Genomic DNA, 24,577 nt, shown 5'->3' on the forward strand with positions numbered 1-24,577 from the left:
TTTGTTATATATGATGAGCGATGTCAGTCCCAGCTTTAACGCAAACAAGTCAACTGAAGTTGTCACTTTGGGTCAAGGGTCAATGTTCACATATTTGGCATGTTTCAGGATGTTTAAGTTAGATGGGTATGCTAACCCGTTCAGGGCACTGGGTACCACCACTAAATAGTGGTTCAAGATGACTCTTTTGTTATTGTCATTTTCTATTTGTTCCTTCGACTTGATAAAATTACATTTATTGGTAAATTGTATTAACTGGTAAACCTCGAATGTTACTGATTATTACTCCCGGGGTTATTACTCCTGTGTTTGTTGTTTTATTCCGACATCATATAGGCAAAGTACATGTTTACACTTACATATTTTTCGCTCCCGATCTTAAGCTTATCACGATACTAATAGGCGAGCGGCAGACTCACCTATTTTTCACACTTAATGTACCCACCTTACATACGGCCACATCCTACGTCATTTGAAAGCTTATTATCTCTACTTCAAGAAAATTGACGATGTGGAGCTGCCAAGTAGGGCCATAGCCCCCTTATTTGCATAATTCACACGGGTATCCAATTTGCATAAATGCGATATAAAATTAGAAATTTCATTGTTAACTACTCTAAACATACTTTTAAACTATCGAGTGATATATCAAATGAAAGGTATTTGCATGGAGAATACAATATGAATATCCAAAGAGATATCTAAATTGATTTCACTGAAATATTTCCATATTTATTGTGAAAACATTATTTTCCTCTTTTGAATAACAATATTTTAAAAATTATAACACATGCAGCCACATCATACAGCCACATCATACGTCATTTGAAAGCTTATTATCTCTACTTTATAAAAATGGACAATATTGAGCTGTCAAGTAGGACAATAGCCCTTAATTTGCATAATTTACACGGGTACCCAATTTGCATAAATGTGATGTAAAATCAGAAATTTACTGTTAACTACTCTAAACATACTTTTAAACTATCGAGTGGTATATCAAATGAAAGGTATTTGCATGTAGAATACAACTTTGATATCCAAAGAGATATTTAAATTGATTTCACTGAAATATTTTCATATTTATATTGAAAAATATTTTCCTCTTTTGAGTAACAATATTTTAAAAATTTTAATACATACAGCCACATCATACAGCCACATCATACGTCATTTGAAAGCTTATTATCTCTACTTCAAGAAAATTGACAATGTTGAGCTGTCAAGTACGGCCATGGCTCCTAATTTGCATAATTCACATGGGTACGCAAATTACAGAAATGTGATATAAAATTAGGAATTTATTAACTACTGTAAGCATACTTTAAACTATCGAGTGATATATCAAATGAAAGGTATTTGCATGTAGAATACAAAATAGATACCAAAAGAGATACTGAAATGATTTTATTGAAATTTTTCATAATTATATCGAAAAATATATTTTCCCCTTTTGAATAACGATATTTTAATAATTTTAACACATACAACTACGTCATACGTCATACATCATACGTCGCTTGAATGCCTATTACCTCTGCTTCACGAAAATTGACGATATGCAGCTGCCAAATAGAGCCGTAATTCTTTAATTTGCATAATGCACACGGGTACCTAATTTGCATGAGTCTGATATAAAATTATAAAAATCCATTGTTATGTACTCTTCACTTGCTTTTAAACTATCGAGTGATATATCAAATCAAAGGTATTGGCATGTAGAATAGAACTATGAATTCCAAACACGTATCTAAAATATTCTTATTTAATATTTTTATTTAAATCGCGAATATCTTGACATATTTTTAATATTCATAAATTGTGCAGTAAATACGAATAATGCCCACATTATGCAAAATAAGAATAAAATATATACAAAATAAGAATAATTCAGCAACACACAGAACAAATATCGCTCGAACTGAGATTCAGAGACAATGTATGATTTTCATCGGAGCCCAACACGAGCTTAATAAATTCATATCAAACATAAAAAATACATCCTACTCTAGAATTTTCGAAAGCTCTTCTCAAAAAATCACATCTTTAGACCTCATTATCTGTGAAGGTCATCGATGCAACAAATTAACATTCTCGACTTAAGAACACACACACAAAACCATCAGATAACAGATTGCAGTTCATGCAATCAAACGGCAACATTCAATGATTTCTTAAAGGCGAAACATTACGATAAATTAGAACAATTATGCCACAACAATACGATACAAAACACAAGATTTTTTTCGAGATAAAAGTAAAGTAATGGAGTAAAAATAAAAAGTAAAAGTAATTCTAGATCTTGTTTGATTATTCTAACTTTAGAACAATCGGATGACATTTAATTGTTATTCGATTTTCATTGAATTGCCTTCGAAACCTTGGAATCGCAAAAAGTAAAAGGGAACCAAAACATTTTCAGGTCCCCTATAGGCAGATCAAAACTTTCAAGTGCTCCTCTACTATCCCTCAAAATTTCGATTCCACCCCGAATTCATCCACCCCTCACCACCATTATTTGTGAACGTAGCCTAATCACATACATATGAAACAGAAATATGAACGTTACACCTATGCCAAACAAAACGTTCAACAGCTCGATCTCCGATTTTACATGAGCATCCACAAACACAACCAGACCGAAACGGTAGACATTCTAGCTTCCTTACTTGAACAAACTTAACGTCAGTGAAACAACGTGGTAAAGTAGTGCACACGTTTCACAACCGAAAATGAATTTTAAGCGACTTATGAAGACAACTCTATTCTCGAAAGGTAGCATCAAAGGATCGCAGTATCACAGTAGTCTTTCCACTCCAGTGCGGGTTCAGGGCAGGATACGTAAATTGAGGGTACGTCTCGCCATGGCAAATCAACAGTTTACACAAAACAGCCAAACATAACATACACAAAATTCAAACAGCTATGAGATATGAACGATGTGTGGAGTTTGCTTTCTCTCTACAAGTCACCAGTTGTGTCTGCTGTCAAATTAATCTTCCATGCACAAGGAAGCTATAACTGTGGCAACCCTTTTACTCATGACAAAACTGTTTAAGAAGAGGATGATAAATTTGTAGAATGACTAGATGTACTGGAAATGCATGACACTGTATATATCGCCATGAATGACTAAGGATCATGAATCATGCCATAACTTTGATTACAGCTTACTCTCACACATTGTTTCGGCTACATAGTTACTTTTCAACAACTACAATAGTGTCGTTCATGGGTTCTTTCTTTATGTTTGGACTTAATAGTAATTGGTGATATTTTCCTAACACATCTTGACGAAAAAATGTCGGCGTTCAAATCATTGACCATATATGTTAAAAATCAATATATATATATATATATATATATATATATATATATATATATATATATATATATATATATATATATATATATATATATATATAAATTAGTGCTGTTGCCTTGGTTACAACATTACAAGAAAATGTTGGTATACTTGAGTAACATTAAAAGGTTTTCATATGCTGTGAATGTGTATATTGTACTCCATACAAAGGGCATGTTTGGAGAAACACTCTCTGACCTATAAAAACTAGACATCGGTATCGGATAATAATGCACACAAGAAGAGCTATTCATATGTTTTGAAACATACATTAAACAAACAAAATATTCATTTCCAGACCTCATTTCAGCTGTATGTTCTCCGTGTTCTATGCACTTTTTGCACATCATAATGCATGTGGTTGCATTGATACTGCTGTTAAAACTTAAAATACCGTTATTCAAAAGGGGGAAATAACTTTTTTCACTACAAATACGAAAAAATTTCAGTAAAGCCACTTTCTATATCTCTTTGGATGTCAATTTTGTTTTTTACATGCAAATACTTTTCATTTGATATATCACTTGATAGTTTAGAAGTATGTTTAAAATAATTAATGAATTTTCTAATTTTATATTGCATTTATGCAAATTGCTTACCTATGTGAATTATGCAAATTAAGGAATACGGCCTTACTTGATAGTTCAACATCATCAATTTTCTTGAAGTAAAGATAATAAGCTTTAAAATGACGTATGATGTGGCTGTGTGATGTGGCTGTATGTGATGAAATATTTATAATATTGTCATTCAAAAGGGGAAATAATTTTTCAATATAAATATGAAAATATTTCAGTGAAACCAATTGAAATATCTCTTTTAATATCCATTTCGTATTCTACGTGCAAATATCTTTCATTTGATATATCACTCGATAGTTTAAAAGTATGTTTAGAGTAGTGAACAATGAATTTGTAATTTTATATTGAATTTATGCAAATTGGGTACCCTTATAAATTATGCAAATTAGGGACTATGGCCCTATTTGACAGTTCAACAATGTCAAGTTTCTTGTAGTAGAGATAATAAGCTTTCAAATGATGTATGATGTAGCTGTATGTTGTAGCTGTATTTGTTAAAATTTTTAAAATATTGTTATTCAAGAGAGGAAAATATTATTTTCAATATAAATATGAAAATATTTCAGTGACATCAATTTAAATGCGTCTTTGGATATCAAAGTTGTATTCTACATGCAAATATCTTTGATTTGATATATCACTCGATAGTTTATAAGAATCCCAGAGTAGTTGATAATGAATTTCCTAATTTTATATCACACTTATGCAAATTGGATACCCGTGTGAATTATGCAAATTGGGGGGGGGCTATGGCCCTAATTGTCAGCTCCACATCGTCAATATTCTTAAAGTTGAGATAATAAGCTTTCAAATGACGTATGATGTGGCCGTATGTAAGGTGGGTACATTAAACTCCTAAAATAAGGCCCTTTTTGTGGATTCGCCGCTCGCCTATAAGCTGAATATTTGGAAAATACTATAGAATCTCGCAGAACAGGAAGTTGTAACTTGGACTGTTTTATATTGTCAAGCATGTTTGAGTGTGAGCTCTGTTGTTCCACACACATCTACTATCTCGCAAGTGTTTCCTTTGAACAAGAAATGGCTGTTTTATACAGATATGCAGGTGTAACCGCGCATGATCATGACTCCTTACGTTTGCAATACGGTAGTCATTCACTGAAATCCGAAAGTCCATCCCATTCTAAATTTAATAGCCGTTTTACTACACCAAGATGGCTGCCCCCATCATCGTGATCGGGTTGCTGGGTATTTCAGTTCGTTATCTGCTTATAAATTCCCCTCTCGCCGATTGGTTATCCAACAGGGTGGAAATAGTGACACCGATCACATGCTGGGACGGAGGTGAATATTCCAAATCAATTTTATCTGTAGGAAGTGAAAGCAAACTCGGAGTTCTCGCTTGACGCATGCACTGGCGAAGGACTCCGCGCTCCGCGGGCAGCCGTAGGCAGGGTGCCATGCCCATGTCGCGATGTCGCAAGGTTGCAGTAATAATGCTTTCAATCACGTGGCCTTACCAAAATTTCAAGCTCCTATATGGTATACTAAGCTAGCTGACCAAGCTACAGTGGCATCGCCTCGTGTTGCTATTCTTGATAATTAAAAGCAACACCTGTGTACCATGGGACGTCACGCGATGCCCGAACAAGTTTGTAGCATTTGATATCGCCTGACCCCTGACTGTTTCGACCCACCAGCCCTGGTCACCTCAACCCCTCCACTGTGGTCACCTCGACCCCTTTAAAACTTTCCTTCGTATTAGGAAAACTTGTATCATTTATCTCGAAAGTACATCATCAATTATTCCTCATACTACTTTGAAGGACTATTGTAATATACTAGGAAGTTAGTAAAGCCGGGAACACACCATGTGCCAAAAATAGGGTGACCAGACGATTTTTAAAACTGTAATTTTTTGCCAAAATCTTGATGGCACCTGTTGAAAGTGTTGGTACAAAGTCAAAATATGAAAAGATAATTTGGCTAATAAGCATGATCACAATTTGGCAGCCTCTAGAAAATCAAAGTTTCCAAATTCTTTCCCCGGGAATATTGTAATGAGGAATAATGAGGCAGTGTGACCAAAAAGCGGATCAAATATCGTTAAAATGGCTCAAAGATGACTAACTGTACAATAATGAGTCAGGTGAAAGGTACATTGATAGTTTCCAAATCATTTCTGTGAGAATATTGTATGTGAGAATATTGATGACTAACTGTACAATAATGAGTCAGGTGAAATGTACCGCACATTGATAGTTTCCAAATCATTTCTGTGAGAAATTGTATAGGTTGATAAGTCCAGTGAACGAAAATGGAAGATTGTCCTCACGCTGACCTTTGTGTTTCCAGTATCATGGATACAAGCCATTGTTTCTGGTCAGAGACCGGTGCGCACGGATGAAAAAGCACGTTGTTCAAGTACGGCACTGTTGCGAACCTTACTTCCTGCTTTGGGAAATTTGCGCTGCATAGCTGAGCCGTTTTAGAGCACAAAACAAGTAGAAAAATATCTAAGGTACAAATTGCCCGCATGGCTATTCCTTCCCTTCTTGGAAAATGATGCCAAAAGTCATAGACGTTACAAAGTAAAACTTTCGTCAGCAGTTTCTCGGAAGAAAAAAGACCTTTTTAGGAAATTTTTGCACTCATCTTGACTTCCTAGTCTTCACAACATTCACTGTGAAATGCAACTGTTTCCGTTCACGCGATCTCTCATAGCGACCGTTCGAGTGCGAGTAGACGACTTCCAAGATGGCATCCCTTCTGACGTTTGTTGACAAAATGTGTTCATAAACTTCAAGATTTTCACGTCATTACCTTGTTCACAGACATAAATGTGCACTACTGTTGCATACTTAAGGTGAATTTGTACAATTTATCACTACCTGGGTTCCCCTTTAAGCCTTTGATTTCGCGCATTCACTCTCAGAAAACTTGTGTCAGCCCCATTGTAGGGAATAGGAGGGCCTCTCGTCCGGTCACCCTACCAAAAACATCCATGGCCAAGCGTGGGCAAGAAAGATACATTGTACGTGACCACAGCCCAATTGTCGCCACAAACTATGCACAGAGGCTGGGCCGTAGAGCCTGCATTTTGCGAATCAAAACAGCTAAATTATTGATTTGAATTAGCCATGATTCTATTCTATTCTATGCAAGTTGCATGATATATTCAGTAAAATGCTGTCATGTAACAAGAAAAGTGTGACAAGGTTAAAGTGATGCGTATCGGGTCGAGGTGACCATAATTAGCGACAAGAGGGAGTGAAATACTGGAGTTGAAACGGATAGGGGTCGAGGTGACCTGCTGCCATTGCTATAACACACCTGCACATGGGGTGTCCAATGTGGTATGCCCTTTTAATGCTTACTCTAACGCTGAACTCTCCAAGCACCTTTGCCACATGACAGTTCATTGCCAGGCTCAATCGTATAGCTCTGTACAAGATGCATGCATGCCACTGACAAAATTTGTCTGCACTTCAGGCAGACGTGTCCGATGAAAATTATCAAATTATTTAAAGTTTTGGCTACTGTCCCTTTAATGCTTGCAGAAATGAAAATATCACACAGAAAGGCCTCATTGTGTCACTTATCACACAAAATATGAATAATTTTCTGTTTGTCATTTCAATTTTTCCACAGTTGTGGAAGGCCTGGCTCTGTATGAGAATGGCATTTCCCCATACTCTGGTGATGTGTTTCATGAGGTGAGTGTACCGATACATTTGTGATTCATGTCTGTCTGTCGACAGTCTGTTCATCCTTTGATCCCTGTTTGTCTGTGTATGATTTTTAGATAATTGAGTGCAATGTTTGAAATTTTGTTGTCAATGCACAAAGTAATACCACTTTAATAGACCATGTTCCGAACCGCGCGAGACATTCCGAGATATCGCGAGAATATGTGGTTCGCAGTGGACGTGTTCTCGCAACACAGGACAAACTGCGTAAAACAGGACAAGTCGCTAATTATGTTAAACACTGCATAAAATATATGAAGTTGCAATCTTTGCTCAGTTCTGCACTTTTTCTAGTTCCATACAAAGTTTGACTTGTATTACTAAGCTGGAATCCTGTTTCTGCGGGCATGTATTAAAGTCTCGCGAGATCTCGCAATCAGCGGAACATCGTCTATTGTGTTCGTCAAGTAATGGTAAAATTTAAGTTTCCTACTTGAATTTTCTAAAAAATAGACTTATATATATGTACCGTACAAGGATGTGTGCACAAAGTATGCAAGAAAACATTTGTTGCATGACCGTTGTTCAGGCTTTTACAAGGGCACACCATTTAACTGTACAATCTCAGTCTACAAAATCTTGGCGGAAAGTTTGTAGACCCTGTGGTTTTACTGATGTTGTGTTCCCCTGTGTATTAACCTAAGGAATTGTATGAAGGCACTGCAAAACATTTCTGTGGTTCACAAGCTGTTTGCCTGTCTAACCAGATCTTGAGTTCTTCTGATAAATGTTTGCTGTTTTTGCCTTTTGTACAGACTCCCCTGACATTGTTGATGTTCCACTACATGAAGAACATATCAGCCGAGTTGATACCCATTGCGTTCATCATTGTTGATGTGTACATTGCATGGCTACTTAGGAGCATCACAGTGCTGTCTTCAAGACTACTGGTGGGTTGCAATTTCACTGTATTGTTGACATGTAATTTATTTATTGACAATGCAGCACAATGCTGTTCCTTAAAAGTGGCAGTAGTGCATGTATAGTGTAGAATTTTTCCTGGTATGTATTTGAACCTGTATCCAAATGTTCCTGTATAAGGTGTCTGACACCATATGGAAATATTTTAGGGTTTTTGCCATAGGCAGTCAGTAGAATAAGAACTATTTTGTACTGTCTATGGTTTGACCAACGGCTAGTGTTGTGACATGTAACATGGAGATACTACATTTTACCGATGTCAAACTTTATAGTGAACACATCAAAGTTGGTGTAGAGACCAGCAAAGATACAATGAATGTAACAGGGTGCCTTTTTGTGTACAGTAGTTCTGAAACTGACTCAGCTTAGAAATTTCCTGAAAATTTCCAGGTTTCTACCCGATGCAAAACACATGTGAAATAAAAAATTCTGGAGTTAAAGGGAACACTCCTGAGTCAGTGGTGTGTCATACCATATGCCCTCTAACTCACAGAAGCTTTCAGTCAGCTTTGAAATATTTGGTGTTAGTCCCATACAGTATACGTAGAGTACAATGGTTGCTTGTATTCGAGTGCATACCATGGGTATTTTCACTGCAGTGCAAATACCAAATATATTATTATTAGCACTGGTAACCGGAAATATGTTTGTTTGTAAACAAATATTATCTTGGAAACAAACCAAAAATAGTCATCTGCATGGGCGAGAAATAACATATCGATATAAAATATTCCACAGACAATAGCTATGACAATTCTTGCTATCTAATGAGTCTTTAAAGGTAGGGGAATCGATCCCAGGGATCGAGTTTGTTCTAGTCAGTAAGAGGATTATAAAGGTGTCATAGCCTGTTGTTTTCCATTGAAATTGTAATCTAGTAAGTAAATTTCCTGGCAAGACAATCTGGCGCCTGAACCATGCCTTTAATGAAAACATGTTGTTTTGTGCTCTTCTTTCCAACCATGATTGCAGTCAAATGCAAATGAGTTGTAACATATGTGATAATAATAGAACCCCACGGCAAGACAACAAGCACACCATACTTGGGGTATTTGCAAGAGTGCTTACATTGTATTCTGTTGTCCTTGCATGAGCATATAGCGAGTGCTTGGAAGGTTGCAGAATACACCACAAGCTCTCATGCAAATACCACGTGTACGTTGCCCTTGCACTGTCTTGCCATAGGGTTCTGTCATAATATGTAAAAGTTTCTGGCACCACCACTTGAGTCCATCGACATCACCTATTCTCAAATGTACTCCCTCTATGGGTAAACACTTCTAACCCATAACTGTGAGTATCTTGATCCAAACACAGCTCGACAGGCAAGTCCAGATGAGAAAGAGATTTGCAGATGATATTGATAGCATACTTATCAAATTATCCAAAGTAAGGGAGCTGCCAGACCAAGTTGCTGCATTGTAAGTATAAGAGTGTATACCCTAAGTTATTTGGATCGCAGATAGACTTAGACTTTAGTGGTGGTCAATGGAAATTAGACTGCTCTCATACATGTGTGATGACCTTTCACAATTTGAGAGGCCAAAAACTTATTGACACAGACATACTCATATGACAAGATATGTTTATTGTTTCCCAGGAATAGACATTTGCTTTTCCTTGCTTTTCAAAGCAATGTTGCCAAATGCCCATGTTTATATCCTGTGTACATACATCATACACATGTACTTTTTAAAGTGGTAAACAGACACCCTAAGCAGAGATTAATTATTTGTCATATTGTATTGATTTGTTAGATATTTATTGAATCCATATACCATAGCAACATGTGTCGGCAAGTCAACTATATTATTGAACAACTTGGCAATGGCCTTGGCACTTCTCTACACCTTAAAAGGTAAGATTTTCCTTCACGCATTGTCTGTGTCTTCAGCAAGACCATTAGGGGAAGAGTGCATCAACTTGCTGTGTACCTGAAACCAGAGTTCCTAGCTCATAACTTGGGTCACAAATAAAAGACAAGTAATCCTTAGAATAGTTTGAGTTTGACTGGATGCCCTATGTTGTGAGTTCGAACCCAATTGAAAACTAGCTGTATTTCATTCAAAGAAAAAAAAATGAAATTTCCCGTTTCTAAATATTGGCTTCAGCTTTTTATTGGAACCCCTCATTACTTGACCACATAATGCTGTTAGCCCCGGCCTGTAAACACTTTCAAATGAGCTTCCTTGTTTAACTTACAAACTGATTTAATCAGTCAGTCAACATCTCACGATATACTAATTGTCTGAAAGAAAGAAAGGGACGCAACATTCAAAACCTGTGTCCAGAAATTGAGCTATTCCAATAAGGTACAATCATAAATCAGTACGATTTCACTAACAGTGTCTGCAATGGCTAGAGGAAGGTTGCACGACAATAACAGATATTGAATGTGATTATAGGGGCTAAATATTGATATTTTGAAACTTCAAACCCCCAATTTTCAATTTTGATGTGTTCAGAAAACTGTTTGTAAAAATTTCGTGATAAATTAGTTACGTTCAATCCATGGACAACGCGACTGTATTTCGACATGTATGGTGCTTACATATCGGACATGGGCTGTCTCTGTTTGTTGCTTTTGACACCTTGTATCGTACGGTGTGTTAACTTCGCCAAGTTTGTAGTGCCCGAAATAGCTTCTACCGAAAAAAAACAACACTATTCATGACAGGACAGCAGCGTTACCTGACTTAATATGCGGTGGCATGACTTGTAAAACGCTATCAATACAGAGCGAAGTGAGTGCAATGAACAGCATGTTATTAAATGTCTGAAAACTGAGGTCGTCTGAAAACTGTCACACTGAATGTACACCTGGCAACTAATATATTATCTTATCTTTGATTGGGAAAAAATTTCATGTGGTGCTGTTTACCCGACCTACTCTAATTTTTACCAGTTGATCATAAACTTTTCAAATCCATTTGTAAATGCAAAAGTGAAAACGTAACATAGAAATGATGCAAAAATTACAAATCAGCAAGAATGTCAGTGACATCTATAGCATCATTCATTGTTGCAAGCTACAAATAAGCAACATGAAACAGCAGCTTGCAATGTCCATGATGTGCACTGGGTTTCATTCAGCCAATCTGATCATGTACATGGAAAAAAACTTAGTTGGCTGCTGTTTATTGCAAGCTGATTTGCAAACAAATTATTCAGGGATGTCACCCAGGTATTTCTTGTTTTCCAGGTGTTTTCTTGTAAGGACAATCCAATCACTTTGTGTTGAATGTGCCAGTGATATTGCTGGGCTGTTGCTTTAAGTGCAGCAAATTAATATCAATTTTGTATGTTAGAAACCCTTTGAGCGCCAAAGTCAATTTTTGTCCCCCTTATAAATTATACCTCAGTCAATTTTTGTCAGATTTTTGCCAAAATTTTGATAAAAAACTGAGGCCAATGAAATGTTGCGTTCATTAGGTTCAAAATTATCAGAAAAATTACAGAAAAGTTCTTAAAAATTGTTAAAATGTTGGACTAACATTTTGGTGGGCAAAAAATACAGCACTCAAAGGGTTAAGCTAAAAAGAATTTTGCCCTGAAATATGTTTGCTTCAGTTGTGAGCGATTGTAAGAAGTTTCAGAAATGTGAGAGCATGGAGACGCTTTGAAGGAAAATACCAAGTGGTTAGGGGTTTCAGATAAGGTATTAAGTAAAGTAGGAGGAGACCATTGATAGAAAAAACAGTTCTTTATGGGAAATATCACAGATATCATCAAAAAGATAGATGAATTTATTGATTTTCATACCCTTCCATATGCTAAAAGTAGACCCTTCAGTACTAGTATTGCGTGTAAGCCACAAGATATTATATTTTGAAATATTGAGGTATGATATTAATTCCCTGATAACAAAGCAGAGAAGTGGGTTGTCTGGGAGCCTTCCTGTAATGTGAATTCAATCATTAAAAATAGATTAGTCCCTAGACTTGCTTCAAATATGTGGGAATATCAATGTCAAACCAGTAAATTCAAGCACTATATTCAGGCAGACAGTCAAGTAGATAGTGGGTTGAACACAATTGCTTAGCCAGCCAGTAACTGCTGCATATGTCCGAGAACAGCCAAGTAACTTGGGGCAGTCTAATTACTAGTAGCCCCAGTTCATTGTTCGTCCTCTGCCATCAGGTCATATTGCTAAACACTAGCAAACGGTGACCATGATGATGTATTCAACATACCCCTATCAGGTCACATTGCTAAAAACTAGCAATTCAGCATACATTATTTCCGCTAATTTTTGATATTAATAGTCATGTTAATTAAGCTAATTTCCATAATTTATATAACAATGCCTAATATGGATATTTGAATGCTGTGCAAATACATTCTTTTTTGTGGTTATTAACATGCAAATAAGTCGGCAAAAAGTGGGTGGCCCACCCTTCTAATCCCCATATTCAAAGCTCTGCATAGATGAACATGGATGATTTTACTATGACTCTACATAATAGCATGTGTCACACACGGTCTCCTGGTTACCTTGATTTTTATGCAGATTTTGAAGAGCTTACCTTGCAAAATGCATTCCATAGGCTTTGCATTCAAGTAAGACAGAAAGATATGCAGGTGTTTTTCGTGGCACTAGGTTTTCTGCTGAGGAAATTATGATACTGGATTTGAACTCAGTGTGTACCTTATCAGGCCACTTCGTATCAGAACCAAAATTTATACTGGTTTTGCATGGTTGAAAATGATGGTGAACTTGATTCAAGGTATCTGCACAAGTGGGCAAATCCATTTATATTTGGTTGTGGCAAGCACCAGTAATGAAGCAAAGTGATGCTACAGACCAGTGTTTATATCAGTCAAATATGTATTCTCACGGTCCCTCCACAAATTGCCCACTACCAGTGGAATGGTTTGTAAAAGAAGTCCCTGGACCTAAGTCCATTGACTTTTTCTATGACCCATGACTCAAAATAATGAAATATTTTGTTTTCTCAGGTCACAGGGCGATCTCCACTCTTGCCATTGCCGTAGCAACATATCAGTCATTTTACCCAGGGATGTTGATAGTACCTTGTGCAATGTACCTTGCTCAGGTTGGTTTAAATAATCAAATCACCCCATGATTTCTTTTCAAACCTCGCTTCACAACTCAAGCATGACTTTTTGGATTTTTAGAACTCCAAGTCCCTCGTCTCATTGAGACTTGAATAGCTGCTTGTCAACATGGAATATTTTGGTGCAAAAATTCATGATTTACTGTGTAGTGCATAACTATATAGTTAGATAGAGCAAAGATAATTTGATTTGAAAGTTCATCACAGATAACGCATATTTTCTACTAGTGTTACTTTAGTCTTTGCAAACTGTACTCCTTCAAGTTCAAAGAATATAGGATGAAGTGATATCTCATCCTGACGAATAGTTTACAATGATGACATGAAGTTAATGAAATGTCTTTAAGGTAGATCGCACCTCGGGGACAGATATTCCGGCTTTCAAACTTTATCAATTCTATTCTGATCTGCCCCTTTTTGGGGTTCATTTTAAAGCTCTTGGTGAAAGAAAACTTTTCACCGTGTTAGTTTTTCGAAAATCAAAAATTTTATTTTTCTCCATAGAGTTAACACAGAGATGGCGGCCATTTTGAATTTTAAATATCGGTAAATCTTAGGTAAACTGTTTCCGTAGAACTAAAATTTGCTGTGTGACCCCCAGATTTTTATTCTTGATTTTAAAAGAGAATGGGTGAAAGATTCATTGAGGAAAGTTCGAGCAAAAGTTTAAGTCTTTCATTTTCGAGGCGCATAATACCTTAAACCAATACCAACTTGTTAAAGGAACACTGAAAGTGTTACACCCAATATGTTTTTGAAAAAAGTCATGACTTGCAAATGCAACCACACATTGAATAAATCACCCTACCTTTTATTCCATTGCCGTTTGGGTTTTTTTGGTTCAACTCAATACGTATTCTTTCAGAAAAACAAAATGGATTTTGACTACACCAGTAGAAGTGCAGTGACATCTATGCTCAAAACTATCGCTGTTTACTCTGTCTGGTTGCTATGGCTACTGTTGCTATCCTACCTGATGTTTTCCTCCTGGGATTTCCTTTATTCAACCTATGGATTCACGTAAGTATATAAGAAGAGACATCCATTTTAGGGTATATGGTACATACATGAACATTCCACCTAGCAACATACTCATCAAATAATCATGATACTACACTGAACTTCTTCAGCATTTGCTGGTATTTTACTTTCTGACAAGGTAGCAAGTTTTTTTCCAATGAATGGTTGCTAACAGGTTACAGGTACACACAATTGTGAACATATAAAATCGTAGAAAAATTCAGAGCAACAAGGTGTTTTAACTAGTTCTGGCATCTTCGCCAGCTAGGCGGTGTTTGTTCAGGCATGGACCCTCCCAAAACAGTCCCTGGTGAGACAGACCTACAAATTACATAATTAATGGGCGCCATCACACAGCTATGAATAACCTGTTAGAAGCCAAGCAGATAGCTCGTCAGTGCTGTGCCATAAATGTCAAAGTGGCAAAGTTCATGAGACCTGTGAGCCAGGGCTTGTGTGCCATCTGTTGGAACATATGGCACACCTACATGTACTTACATCAAGAAATTGACTATCAATCAAGGAAAGGCAGTTAACCCTTCGATCACCAAAGTCTATTATTGCGGCCTGTAGAAAATATGCTCCTGTAAATTTTTTCAGCTTTTTGCAAACATTTTGATAAAAAACTGTAGCCAATGAAATCTGATGTCTCTTTGGTCCAAAATTATCAAAATAATCACAGAAAAATTCATAAAATTTGGTAATGTTACACTCAAATATTGGTGGGAAAAAATTACAGCTCTCAAAGGGTTAACATGAAACAGAAACCCCTTTGTTATAAACAACACTGGAAGCAGCAAACCCTTAACATTGTCATCCTAACCAAAGTAGCGCTAGTAGTTGGTTAATGTGATGATGTTGCTTTTGGCTAAAATATGCTCCACACAAAACTGTAGGGCATTCATGCATGGGTCGGTTAGGACAAGTTTACAACTGACCCAGGCAAGCCTTGTGGATCAGATGATGCTAATCAAGAAGAGTTCAGGGTATAGAAACTTCCATCCATCATCCTTATAGGCGTGGCAATCATTCTTTCAACTGCCTGCTCAACAAATCACAAACTGAGAAAAACTCAAAAGTTTCCACACAGATTACCCCATTTTGCTCAAAGAATGATGACACTATACTCTGGTTTGATGTCAAACTTACCAGCTATGCAAAAGTACATCAATACACTCTGAAAATTTTAATGGATGTACAAATTTTGAGTTCATAAAGTGGTGATTGTCCATAGTTGGCTAGCTGTTGACAAGGCAATAAGCCAGTGACAATAACTTAAAGTCAACATATACGTTTGGACTGTCATTGTAATTGACCTCCCTAACTTGTGTACAGTTCAGTTTCCTACGCAACGTCATCTGGCATGCTAAGCAAGGCAAACTCAGACAGAGGTTTGTCAGGAACATTTACTGCTTCTCATGGAGGAAATTGCTCACATGGGCAGAATTCTGTAGAGTTTCAAAATTATGCATGAAATACCTTGCTCTTGTGGTTGAATAGATTATGCTGTACATACCAGAATCATGAAAAGCACTTCTGCATTCTTGAAAATGGCCTTTGAAGTAAATGAAGTTTTGACATCATATGATGTATTTCAGGATTTGAATTCCATTTTTCTGTTTCTGTAGGTCTCATTTATTGACCCTTTTGTCGTGTATCTCAAAGACCCAGATATCACGTGTCATCAGATGGACCACTGTTGACAGAGCTAGGGATGTTTTTGTTTCCATTTTGGATCCGTTCAACCGGCACACAGTCCATGTAGCCGACAATGAGATGCAAATGATATGCGGTTAAGGTCTCCTAGACTAACTTTCACCTGGTTGCTCACTTTCTACTATTTTTGTAGTATTCTATACAAAGGCACAGACTTATTCTACCTGCAACTTAAAACTGATAGTGATTTTGTAGCTCATTCTTTACTATTCTTCATAGTTTTTTGTAGCTGGTAACAGACACTTCGTGTTCGTGTCAGCTACATGGACGATCTGCCGTTCAACCACTGTCAAGTTATGAATTATCAACTGTAGTGGGGGAACTGGGTGATAGTTTGACCAATTTTGGCCAGTTTTTACAAGGTCTAAAACCAAATTTACAAGTTAAATGAAAATATTCTTCTAGACAACAGTTCTTTCCTCCATGGGCAATTGTAAACATTGGTTGGCTCTTCATACACTGTCAGTTGGTAGATGTTGGTTCCCAAAATATAATGGCATATTTTTTCATGTTTCTTGATATTTTTGATATCGCTTTAGTATGATACATTTTTGGACATTTAATATGTTTTTCATAGATGCATTCTGTGATTTTACACATCTTGCCTGCCAAATTTTCCAATGTATACATGCTCATTTAGTCAGTAAATATGAACTGAGAGATATTCATATTTAGAGATGTGTAACCTACCAGCTGACAAATCGGCAGATACATGTAGCTGCCTGTGTAATACATCGCAGATGGGGTAGAGTAACTGTGTCACAGCTGAGAATTTATTCATGCATGAGATTCAGTTTATGAATTGGTGGGTGCCCATTCTTTGACTAGTAAACAGCTTCATGTTGATGCATGCCAGCAATCTACAAATCTCATTAATGAACAATAGAAATTCATGCACTCAGAAATGCAATTCACATTATTCGGTGCAGTGGCAAAAGATATCTATTTTCTCATTGTCTTGATTCTTTTGTTTTTGTTTTGTTTTGTTTGATATTTCCAAACGCCTATAACTGTGCACAGAATCAAACTAGACATGAATTCCAAAATTATCACGCATTCCTTTGTAATGTATTTATTGCTTTATGCTGTCATAAGGAATCGCACGCAATTGAGGAAGAAAGGAAGAAATATTTTTTTTTGATTGATGCAGCATAGTGAGACAGAGTATATATATTTTGTCTTCTGTTAATTGATCCACACACGCAAAAGGTTTTGTGGTTAATATCAGCCTGTGTTGGGTTTCAGAATAGCACCCTGACAAGTAATGACACGATTTGACTGATCACCATGAAGTGTACCATAGCCTGATATGATTTCAAAAATTTTTCCTTGTATCATTCTGAAGGCAGCATATATTTTACAGAAATATGTACAAATTTTACAGAATTCAGTGTTCTAATTTGTGTGCCTTACCACAGTTTTGTACAGTACATGAGAGATTAATTTTACTTCTGCACTCAGCCTATTGCTTTACAGTTTGATGGTGTCTCACTTCATTTGTTTTATAATACTGTCCTGACTTTAAACCTGTCTCATTCACAATTTAATACACCCCCAATTATCAAGATTGATAACTGACCAGTCTTTTATGCCTAGATTACAGTCCAAGAAAAGAAGGGTGAATGAAGTCCCCTTTTGTGTTAACAATTTTTACTTCTTCAGTTTTATACCTTTCTTCATATGAATTGATGTAATTTGTTGATGGGGATTTAAATGTTGATTGTCTTTCATAAAGCACTATCCATGCCACACAGAGAGTCTACTTTGGTGAGGCTGAAGAATAGTACGTCCACACTGAGCAAGTGAAAAAAATCAACATTGTCCTAGTAGGTCTAGTTGCTGCACAAAACCACAGGGCCCTCTAAGAGAACCCTGATTATTTTCATCTCAAAGATGGTGGCCATTGTTCTTCAGCTGCACCAGCACTTGTTTGCAGTAACCATATGACTGATGGTGCTTTCTGATGTCAGAATCTTACAATACGTAGAATAGATAAGGAAAATTCTCGAGAATGTGAAAGAAGCAACATTCACTTATTTCTATGGTGACATGCAAAGGTCCTTACCCCTTTCACTGCAATGGTTTGACCCAAACCCATTGTTATCAATGGTGAGTGTGACCCTGTTTACAGGGAATTAGGGGTGAACACTGTGATAAACACAAATACATGCATGACAGATATTGCTGATCAAACATATTCAAATTCTGTCAATATTGTTACAAAAATACAGTAGGTCTCAGACTATTCAGCGTAGGCTGAACAAAAAAAATTGGGCCGTTCCGATAACCCGACTTACACTATTTTTTACCTGCCGACCCTACACTTTTTAGACCTACGTAAACATTGAAGTAAAACAGAAAGAAAAAACCCGTAAAGCCACTTGTTCGTTACTTGGCATTTGATTTTTGCTTGAACAAGGATGACTTTTATGTTTTTATTCCTTTATATGCTATGATAGGTTTTTCTGGATATGTTGTTGCAAGTGTTTGACTGCCCTGAACCCCTGAAAATGCATATTTAAAAATTAAAATATTTTGGGAAAAAAAAAAATTCCTGTTTACCCACCTACCCTATTTTTGAAAACCATGTAATCGGAACAGCTCAATTAACTTTTTTTTTGCCTTATGCAGTGTCCAATTTGTCTGACAAACTTTTGGTTGTCTTTACCAAATTAAAGGAGCTCTGTAAACGTGGTGATAACACAGATCATGACAAGTAATTTGAATGTCTCGTCTACTGACCTCTGACTCATACATAATGCCATGCTGACCTCTGACTCATAAGAGTCCCACTCTGACCTTTGACCCTTACAATCCAAACCTACTGTGTCCCCAATGCCTTAATATCAAATAGTTGTTTCTGCCATTCATTTATGCGATACTGTAATGTTATTTCTTCTTTTCTTTATTGCAGTCTGTCAGTGCCAAACCTCAGACCTAACATGGGCGTCTTCTGGTACTTTTTCACCGAAATGTTTGAACACTTCAGGATATTTTTCATTGTTGTGTTTCAAATCAATGCATTTATCTACACATTACCTCTTGTAATTAAACTCAGGTAGGTATTTCTCTGTGTCTATCATTTTCCTGTGTTGCTTATGTCTCTCTTCCTCGCATTTCACATCAATTTTTATTTTTTACTTTCGTGGGTAAGTTGTAAGTGATGTTTATTTTGCAAAAAAGGCTGTTTTACCAGTATCTAACAAACAACAACTGATAACAACTGGTCAAAGTTACTCTCTTGATCAGTCCTGTCAGACCCTGCTAATCCTGCCCGTTTTATTAATTTTTTTTTTATAATGCTCAATTTAGTGAATGAAAGACATTGGTTAAAAGGGGGATGTTACCTTCTACTGATGCAATGCACCAGTTGGCTCAGTTGTAGAGGGACTGTGCACTGGTCTTACAAAAATGACGCACAAATTTATTGTTTCTCTCAGAAGGCCAATCAACACAAGTTCAGACTGAAATAAAAGGGAAAGATGACCGCTTTGCCATTTGAACATCTACCACTTGCCTTAAAGAATGTTTATCAGTGAAAAAAGTGCTGTAAATTGCATTGAAAGTACTTTTGTCTCATATTGAAAGTAATGAGGTAGTCAGCATGAGAATGAAGGTAAATTCTTGATTTTATCCCAGCAATGAGGAACACGTATTCTATTTTGTGTCAGATTTCCACACAATTCACGGACATTTGCGATTTGTTTTTTTCAATAGAGAGCATCCACTGATGGTGATGTACATTCAGTGTGCACTGATTGCCATATTCAAATCCTATCCAGCATTTGGTGATACCGTTGTCTACTTAGCGTTGTTGCCAGTCTGGTCACATACATATGTTTGTAAGTACTTTTGTCAAACTCATTCTGTGGTCAAAACACATGTTAAGAAGCAGAAGTAGTCAAAAAATTATTGTGGCATTTTTTCAGTCCATTTTATTCTCATCAACAGTAACCTATAACTTGCAAATTAAAGTGTTGCATTTTTTAGCTACTATAGACTATAGTCTATAGAAGCTATTGGGATGGGTATCCGTCCGGCGTCCGTCGTCAGTCTGTATGTATGTATGTATGTATGTATGTATGTATGTATGTATGTATGTATGTATGTCCGTTTGTGAGGCGTCCGTCCACTCAAATATCTTGAGAACCGCAGTACTTACTGATTTGATATTTGTTGTGTAGATGAAAAATACGATTTTGAGAAACTATTTTTTTAATTTTTTGATATTGTTGAAAATAGGCAAATTAATGCCAAAAAAGGTGTTTTTGGTAAAAAATCTTCTTCTTCATAACCGCTGGTCAGACAGCTTTGTTATTTGGTATACAGGTCCCTAGGGGTAACCCAACTTAGACTTGTTCAAATTGTGATGAAATATGCAAATCTGTATTTTTAAGGAATTTTTTTGTCATTTTTGGTCAAAATTTGACTTACATTGTATGTAATTCTTGTACTGTATAAACCCTATCAATTCACCCAGAAAAAAATAATTAATATGATTTTAAATAATTGAATTAATTAGGAAATCATCAAAGCCAAAATAATTTTAGTGTAGAATTATCAGAAAGTTCAACTTTTTTGACAGTTCATAGTGAAATGCTTACCATCTTGGAGGATTAAAACATGTAAAGGCAACTTTCCTGAATCCCAACTTTGACATATTCTGAACCGTCATTTATTGTGCCCTGTATGTTATCTAAAAGAAATTGCTCAAAATAGTCAATAGAGATAGAGATAGAGATAGAGAAAGTTCTAATTTTCATTTATGGTTGACTTGGTAAGGATAAAATAAAATTACTTTTTGAGGAAAAAAATAGAGTGGTCAATTAAAAGAGTGGTCAAAGTGATAGGGTTTTTATGGTAAAGCTGGGCTGTATAAAGATTCCTCATGTGCTATTTATAGCAATTATGCAATCTGTGTAAACAGTGCAATGAAAGTGTAACATGATTCCTTATAATGCTTTTGATGACCTTGAACTTCTTAAGTTTCAAACCTTTGTCTCTTCAGTGTGCTTTCTCTGAGTATGTACAGTCTCAACTTATTAAACAGAACTCACAATGTTAATCAAAGATATCCACCTTCTTCATCAATACATGTGTCACAAAGGTTATTCTCTACATAACTCAACAGAGCTCTGTCAACTGTTGAGTTGCTTGTTCTTTCAAAACCGCTGGTCAGACAGCTTTAATATTTAGTTTACTTGTCCGTAGGATGACCTTAGTGAGATAATTTCATACAGTAAGGAAATACTTAATTTTGTATCCATGTCCATAGTAGCTTCAGGGACTTTGGCCCTATGTTTTATGTACTTTGCTCAAGGAGACTTTAAACTATTCTCTGTTACTATGAACAAACAAGTATGGGCTTACGATTAGAATTAGAGAAAAATGTTTTACCAGATTCCCATGTATTCAAAATGGCCACCATTCTCAGTTGTAACTCTGTGGGAAAAATAAATCTATTTTCTCAAGAGCAAGAATTTGAAAATGGAGTGTTTTGCACTGGTTTCAAAATGAATCTATACAAGCAGTGTACCAGAAAACAAACTGAACATTTTGAGAGCATGAACGAGTGGTTGATTTTTTATAATCATTTTCCCACAGAGGCTGACAAATAGTTCAGAAATCACTCACAAAGAAATTGGTCTTCCTGTAATACAGAAACTGCAATGAATATTTCTTTGCAAGTAAACAGCCAGTGTAGATAAAAAATGTGAAGACTAACCTCTGTATCCTATTAACCCATTGCGTTAGTACTGGCCGATTGTTTACAAAAGTTGTAAAAGACCCATATTTATGGATTTGCTTGGATTGTTCCCAACCATTCCAATATAGAATAATTCTGTTCTTATTTAAAAAATCTTTCCAGATCTGAAGAACAGTCTAGTTGTTGGTGTGATGTATGTGGTATCGTCAGTACTAGCCTTTGTTGTTTGGCATCTCTGGATCTATGCGGGAAGTGCAAATGCAAATTTCTTCTTTGCCATGACACTGGTCTACACAACAGCTCAGGTGAGTTGGATGACACTTGTAACAAAATTTTCACAGTAATCATTTGATATATTTCTCCTCAAGTTTACATTTTATCCCCTCCTTAGACAATATGGAATCAGGCAGACTACACATCAACAATGACTCTGTCCTGTTTAGTTACCTGGGAGGGATTATAATGATCTCTTTATGTACCAGTATGGTTTACTATAGCCAGTGTTGATACATAATCATTAAATGTAAATTTTGTACCAGTCATGGTTATGAAAATGCAAGAATTTTTGTCATATCTTATCTTGAACTGTAAAATACCAATTTTTGCATCAATTTTGCTTTTTGAACAACAGTGTGTGTGTCACAGTAAAATTTTCAAACAAATTGCAAATTAACTTTTCATCTACAGAATCATAAAAATATTGTTTTTTTATTATTATGTGTCTCCAGGTTTTCCTTGTGACAGATCTCCTGTATGCCTTTCTGAGACGAGAGTATGAACTCACTCATGGGAAACAGCAAATTGGTCCAGATGGGAAACCGCTCACCGTAATCTTACAGTGAAAACCACATTCCTTGCAATGGCAATGCAATAACGCCTTTACAGGAACATTTTTGGGGTATTTTTCACCACCGACATCTACAGTCCTGCTTCAGTGACTCAAAGGGTTAACAGTTAACCTGCAACCTGATTTCAGTTTGTGGCTTGCTTTTTTGCTTAAGTGAGACTGTATGGTTGATCATTATTGATGAACATCACCCTGAAATTTTCCAGTTTCTTGATTACTTGTCAGATTTAACATACAACGGCTTACTTCATTGTTTATGCTTGGACAGTAAAGGATGACAACTCTCCTGCAAGGAAGAGTGGCAGAAATGAAATACGGACAAAACAGATCAAGTAATTAGTCAGCAAGACTTTGCTTAAAAGTAGTAATTTTGCTGCTAATCTTCAAAACAATTCATTGCAGTAGTTAAGAAAAACACTTGTTAATTTGTAAGACAGGAGTAAATAGTAGCCTCAACGACCTGAAACTGTCCATCAACCTTTTTTAAAGAACTGTTTCAAGTGAAAAAGAGGATAGTTTATTCTTATGCTTAGCATTGCTGTTGAGTTGAGCACATTGCATGTCCATGACAGCTACTGAGATCTGTCAGTGCATGTCTTTTAACATCGATGAGAGTATACGATCTGTTGGTTATTAGGAATGTAGAACACTCTACGTTGCTCACAGCATACGTGGTTTTAGACGTAGGGTGTGAAAGACTAGATGGTCTTTTTTGAATAGGGTTGTTCCCAAATGATGTCATTGTTTGCTCATTAATATGCAAAAATAAATATTTGTCGGCATTTTCAGATGACACTTTTTGGAAATAAGGCATGCAAGAATGACGAAAATACACCAAGTAGGGGACTTTTAGTGTTGCAATGAGTGCTAAAAGATATATGATTCAGACTATGAGCTGCAACAACGGCCATGCATTCATGCAACACTGACAAAATTTGTCTGCCTTTCAAACAGCAGTAACACATTTTCAGCTACATTTAGTAACTAACTTGTAACGGCACACAGCACAATAGCGTCAATGGCAATGCTACTTCACTACATACCACTTAAACTGCCGAGTTCCTAGTGAGAATCATAACGTAAACTCGGCCAACTTAAAATTTTCACCGCCTTGATTCACATTCTAGCTGTATCGTTCATCAGGTAGAGTTACCTCAACGGTCATCCAGTTATCCCACTTGATGCTAGCAGAAACCTAGTGTACAATGACAATAAAAAGGGGCGGTTCTTGAAGAGATTTATGCGCTATCAGCTGAGCTTAACACCTGAATGACTAGAGATGTCATTTTTAAGTACCCTGTCCACTGTCAGAAATGTTTCTCATATTTTATACTGTTTTCATACTGCACAAGAGACAAAAAATGCAAAAAAAGTTTGGAGAAATTTAAGTACGTTTTCTTTTGAGAATGATACAAGAACACAAATGGTAGGGATGTGCACAGACCTGTGCATCCTTGATAATAGCTGATGTGTGATATTTAAATAATGACAACATTTTGTATTTCTCCAAGAGAAATAAAATAGGTTGAATAGAACCACCAGCTTTACTGTGTTGACTTTACACCAATGACATACTACAACAATGGCTTGCAACACTTGCAGTTGACAGAACAAGTGTAGGATTTATGAAGTT

General features: G+C 36.3%; 1 protein-coding gene across 1 annotated transcript; it reads left to right on the forward strand.

Annotated features, from left to right (window-relative positions):
• Positions 1-5,091: 5,091 nt before the first annotated feature.
• Positions 5,092-24,479, forward strand: LOC139148199 (phosphatidylinositol glycan anchor biosynthesis class U protein-like). The gene is made up of 11 exons (XM_070719516.1): positions 5,092-5,250; positions 7,558-7,622; positions 8,411-8,545; positions 9,894-9,997; positions 10,334-10,434; positions 13,536-13,633; positions 14,520-14,674; positions 19,305-19,448; positions 20,108-20,232; positions 22,260-22,402; positions 22,826-24,479. The coding sequence occupies exons 1-11, from the start codon at positions 5,121-5,123 to the stop codon at positions 22,937-22,939; spliced, it is 1,314 nt and encodes a 437-aa protein (XP_070575617.1). The 5' UTR covers positions 5,092-5,120; the 3' UTR covers positions 22,940-24,479.
• Positions 24,480-24,577: the final 98 nt, after the last annotated feature.

This window comes from Ptychodera flava, chromosome 13, assembly GCF_041260155.1.
Source record: "Ptychodera flava strain L36383 chromosome 13, AS_Pfla_20210202, whole genome shotgun sequence".
NCBI lineage: Eukaryota > Metazoa > Hemichordata > Enteropneusta > Ptychoderidae > Ptychodera > Ptychodera flava.